This window comes from Sus scrofa, chromosome 3 (genome assembly GCF_000003025.6).
Source record: "Sus scrofa isolate TJ Tabasco breed Duroc chromosome 3, Sscrofa11.1, whole genome shotgun sequence".
NCBI classification, from domain to species: Eukaryota; Metazoa; Chordata; class Mammalia; order Artiodactyla; family Suidae; genus Sus; species Sus scrofa.
In genome coordinates this window covers 57524378-57529657 of record NC_010445.4, presented here as the reverse complement: position 1 = coordinate 57529657, position 5280 = coordinate 57524378, and the positions used below count along the sequence as shown (strand labels likewise).

At 49.7% G+C, this 5280-nt stretch overlaps 1 protein-coding gene across 1 annotated transcript; it reads left to right on the top strand.

Annotated features, from left to right (window-relative positions):
• On the top strand, positions 1150–5018 carry TEX37 (testis expressed 37). The gene is made up of 3 exons (XM_021088418.1): positions 1150–1188; positions 2348–2440; positions 4596–5018. Exons 1-3 carry the CDS (start codon positions 1162–1164, stop codon positions 5016–5018), a joined length of 543 nt encoding a protein of 180 aa, XP_020944077.1. The 5' UTR covers positions 1150–1161.

The following is a 5280-nucleotide window of genomic DNA, read 5'->3' as shown; positions in this document are numbered from 1 at the left end:
TAAAGCTGGTCCTTAGCCTGGGAGAGGAACTGTCTATGCACAAAAAGGAGGGGACACAGGGACCACCTGAGGCTCAGCAACCTGCCTGCTGGTCCACGGCCCTTGCATGGAGTGGGGCTCAGGACAGGGATCCATGGGAATGAAATGGAATCCCAATCAAGAAGCTATGGAGAGAGTTCCCATTGTGACTTAGCAGGTTACGAACGCAACTAGTATCCATGAGGATTCAGGTTCAATCCCTGGTTTCGCTCAGTGGGTTAAGGATCTGGCATTGCCTCAAGCTGTGGCATACGTCACAGATGCAACTCAGATCTGGCATGGCTGTGGCTGTGGACATAGGTTGGCAGCTGTAGCTCCAATTCGACCCCTAGCCTAGGAACCTCCATATGCTGCAGGTGTGGCTGTAAAAATCAATAAAAATAAGAAGATAGGAAGCCATGCACACAAGATGGGGTGGCCTCAGAGAGCTTGCCACAAGTCCAGGGCAGTAAGGCATCCCCAGGCCTGGGGGGCAGGCGAGGGGCAGGGTTGGACCCACATGCTGCTATTGTCAATAGAATGCAGAACCTCACAACGTCCTTCACCCTGGGCGCTGCCCTCTCATCCCCCAAGCTCCACTAGAAACCAGGTTTGCACTTCTGCTTTAGGGCACCTCTAAATCCCTGGCCTGAACCTTGCTCAGAGTCCTGACCCATGGGAACCTGTGTGCCAGAGTTAGCTCATCCCGGCTCCTGGAACCCTTTCTGTGCACATCTGTACAACGTAGCATCACATTACACTGATAGCCTGAAAGGGGTCAGGGTGGGAGCAGTGACATCACAGAAGTTGGCAAATGCTACAAACTGGAGTTTATTTGCAACCCCCGCCCCCAAAAGGTGACTGTTATTTGCCACCATACCACTTGCCCTGCTGTCAGTTGCCCCTCTGCTTGAGTGGTAAATCTGATGGGCTTAACGGCTGTCATTCTTTCTGAGTCCCACCCCTTTGTCCGAAGACCCCTGCTGGGACCCATTTATCTCTGCTGCTGAGTCACGTGCAGGGCGAGGCTGGGAGGACTGCAGTGGTCTTGCTTGGTTGGCAGAGCTTTGGGGGCAGTGGCTGTTTTCGCTGCTTGTGCTAGGAGTGAGACTAACCAACTTGTCTATGTCTAGGTCGTCGGCTATGGCAGGTGTGGTGTACCCCAGACAGGTGAGTGTCCTGGGTTTCTGGCCCCTGCGACCATCTCAAGGTTGAGCACCTTTGGCAAACAGCCTCAGGGGAAGAGCAGGCTCCTTGGGACTCCCTCTAGCCATCCTCCTGGCATGAAGCTTTATTTTATTTAATTTATTTATTTATTTAGTCTTTTTGCCATTTCTTGGGCTGCTCCCGTGGCATATGGAGCTTCCCAGGCTAGGGGTCGAATCGGAGCCGTAGCCACCAGCCTACACCAGAGCCACAGCAATGCGGGATCCGAGCCACCTCTGCGACCTTCACCACAGCTCATGGCAACGCCAGACCGTTAACCCACTGAGCAAGGACAGGGATTGAACCCGCAACCTCATGATTCCTAGTCGGATTCGTTAACCACTGCGCCACAACGGGAACTCCCGGAGCTTTATTTTAAACAGGCAGTCGGAAGCTAAGGGTTTACAATTTTCTGGAGGTTCACTTATTTACTCAGCGTGCATTTATTGGGCAACTTAAGTCAGACAGTACACTGGGCTTCGAGGCTTGTTGAGGTGCCTAAGATTAGGTCGTAATCTAGTGTCCTTCATTCAGTCAGTTACAGCACACCAGGATAGCCTCTGTGGTGAAGGGATATAAGATGTGCTGTGAAAGCAGAGGAGGAAGAGTTTAATTGTTGGGAGGTGGAGAATAAAAGGTGGGAGAGGAGTTCCCTGGTGGGGCAGGGGGTTAAGGATCCGGCATTCTCACTGTTGTGGCACAGGCTCAATCCCTGGCCTAGGAACTTCTGCATGCTGGAGATGCAACCAAAAAGAAAAAAAAAAAAAAGTGGGAGAGAGAGATGTTTGGGAAGAGGGATTTAATATGGGTTTTGGAGGATATGTAGGAGTTTGCCAGTGGGTGAGCAGCATAGCTAGCATTTCCAGCAGGAAGTAAGAGCACGTGGGAGGCATCTGGAAAGTCTGGGGAGTAGTAAGTCTGGAGTAATGGGCCTGAAGGTGGGCCAAGGGTAGCGAGAAGGGAAAGGCAAGTAGAAGTTAGATCAGGAAGGGACCTTTGTCCCACAGACAATGAGTGAGATCAGGAAGGGCTCATTGTCCCACAAATGATGAGGAGCCATTGAAAGCCTTTAAGTGGGAGAGCACTGAGGTGGGATATTTTGTTTCCTGTTCTTGCCCTTTAGGCCCCCGTGGATTTAGACACATACCAAAGCTCCTACATGGTCGACTACAAACCCTATGGGAAGCACAAATATGTCAGGGTTGCACCGGAAGAGGTAAGAAGCCACTTAGCCCTGTCTTCCTTCAATGGCCCACTGAAACCATCTCTATTATGAGTGTGGACATTGGGGCACTAGCTGAGAACAATGTCTGAAGCCAGGAGATCTAAAGTGTATTTTTTATTTGCATATGTGTGTGTCTGGTTTTAAAATGTTCATCAAATCATGCATACAAAAGAGTGTAAATGGTATACCTTTATAGTTTAAAAATAATATCGTTAAGGAGTTCCCATTGTGGCTCAGTGGTTAACAAATCCAACTAGGAACCATGAGGTTGCAGTTTCGATCCCTGACCTTTCAGTAGGTTAAGGGATCCGGCGTTGCCGTGAGCTGTGGTGTAGGTTGCAGACGCAGCTTGGATCCCAAGTTGTTGTGGCTCTGGCGTAGGCTGGAGACTACAGCTCCAATTAGACCCCTAGCCTGGGAACCTCCATATGCCGCAGGTGCAGCCCTAGAAAAGACAAAAAGACAAAATAATAATAATAATAATATTGTTAAAACAAACACCAATATACCTATTATCAGCCAGCTAAAACACAGCACATTAATGTACCTTAGAGTCCTGTGTGACCCTCCCTGCCCACAACCCTCCCCCACTCCCAGAGGTAAACCCTCTTCTGTGTTTTGAGTTAATCATCCTTGTGTGTGTGGTTTTTTTTCCTTTTTTCATTCTTTCTTTCTTTTTTTTGGCCATGTCAATGGCATACAAGAAGTTCCCAGGCTAGGGATCAAATCCCAGCCAGAGCAGCAACCCAAGCCACTGCAGTGATAACACCAGATCCTTAACCCACTGTGCCACCAGAGAACTCCAGAAATTCTTATTTTAATATAACCAGATGTGGAGTTCCTGTCATGGCTCAGTGGCTAAGGAACCCAAGTAGTATCCATGAGGACCCAGGTTCGATCCCTGGCCTCGCACAGTGGCTTAAGAATCCGATGTTGCGGAGTTCCCATCGTGGCGCAGTGGTTAACGAATCTGACTAGGAACCATGAGGTTGCAGGTTCGATCCCTGCCCTTGCTCAGTGGGTTAAGGATCTGGCGTTGCCATGAGCTGTGGTGTAGGTCGCAGACGCAGCTTGGATCCTGTGTTGCTGTGGTTCTGGCATAGGCCGGCAGCTACAGCTCCGATTCGACCCCTAGCCTGGGAACCTCCATATGCCGCGGGAGCGGCCCAAGAAATGACAAAAAAAAGACAAAAAAAAAAAAAAAAGAATCCGATGTTGCCATGAGCTGTGGTGTGGGTCGCAGACATGGCTCAGATCCCATGTTGCTGTGGCTATGGTGTAGACCGGCAGCTGTAGCTCCAGTTTGACCCCTAGCATGGGAACCTCCGTATGCCATGGGTGAGGCCCTAAAAAGACATACATACATATCTCCAGATGTATCAGTGTTTTCCTTTATCATTTGCTCTTTTCTTTTTTCTTTTTTTGTCTTTTCTAGGGCGCACCCACAGCATATGGAGGTTCCCAGGCTAGGGGTCTAATCAGAGATGTAGCCGCTGGCCTACACCACAGCCACAGCAATGCCAGATCTGAGCCCTGTCTGCGACCTACACCACAGCTCACAGCAACACTGGATTCTCAACCCGCTGAACGAGGCCAGGGATCAAACCCAAAACCTCATGGTTCCTGGTTGGATTCATTAACCACCGAGCCACGACGCAACTCCCTATCATTTGCTCTTTTAAAGTCTTGTTTAAAAAATCATTTCTTACTTTGAGGTAGCCCAGTAAAATTAGTAAGATCTATACACATGAAGGGTAACAGTTTCTGAGAAACATTATTTAGGCGAAGCAAAATGCAGAGTGGAAGGATCATATATATCACTTGTGTACAAAGGGAGAGGGTGTGGATATATCTACGTATATTTATACACACATAAAATAGTTCTAACAAAGCACACTGAAGGAAGTGATTGCCTCCGGAGATGAGAACAGGAGAGGAGGAGGGTAGAAAATAGACTAACTTTTCACAATCAAACCCTTTGGTATTATTTCAGGATATCCCTCTGTTGTAAATATTACGCTTTGAAAGCTAATTTGATTTCTGAAAAATAAAGCAAAGTGTGGCTACCTTGGATTCTCCCAAGGAAGAAGCTACATTGTACATCACCTCTCTCAGCGCCCCCTTCCGGTGTGATTGGTTTCCGCAGCAAGCAAAGCTGGACACCCAACTCCGGAACAAAGAGTTTTATCGGCCAGTCCCCATCGCCAACCCCCGGCTGGAAGATGGGTACGCTGCCTTCCGAAGACGGCACATGACCGCCAGAGACCTGGGGCTACCAGGCTTCTTCCCGCCCCAGAGCCACGTGACGACAGTGGAGGACGAAGGCAGGTTTCTCAGCGTCTGCCCAACGCTGTATCCAGTTTCCCACGATCTGTACCTGGCCCATGGGGACCCCAACCGGATTCGCCAGAGTGCGGACTTCCCATGCCTTCTGGAGCCTGAGCGCCAGCCTGCCGTAGAGGTGGGCACAGGCTACTTTCTCCTGCCCGGCTGTGCCTGTCCTTATCGCTGTACAGTCAAGGTCCCCATCTTGAACCGCTGGGGGCCCTTAATGCCATTTTACCAGTAGGTAGAATGAGAACAGCTTACAAGGGCGCGGTGGAGATTCTTCCCTCTCACCTGAAAATCCCTGCCCTGCCCTTGGAGTACAGAGAGGAGAGCTGAAAATAAAACCTGGAGAAGATGTTCCAGCAGCAGTGGGACTGTACTTTCTCCACCTTATTCCCTGACCCACCCTGGGAAGACAGCATCCCCACCAAAGAAGGAGGGAAGGAGGGAGGGGAGGAAGGAAAACTGGTATATGCAGAGGGCTGGAATATGAGGTTTCATTA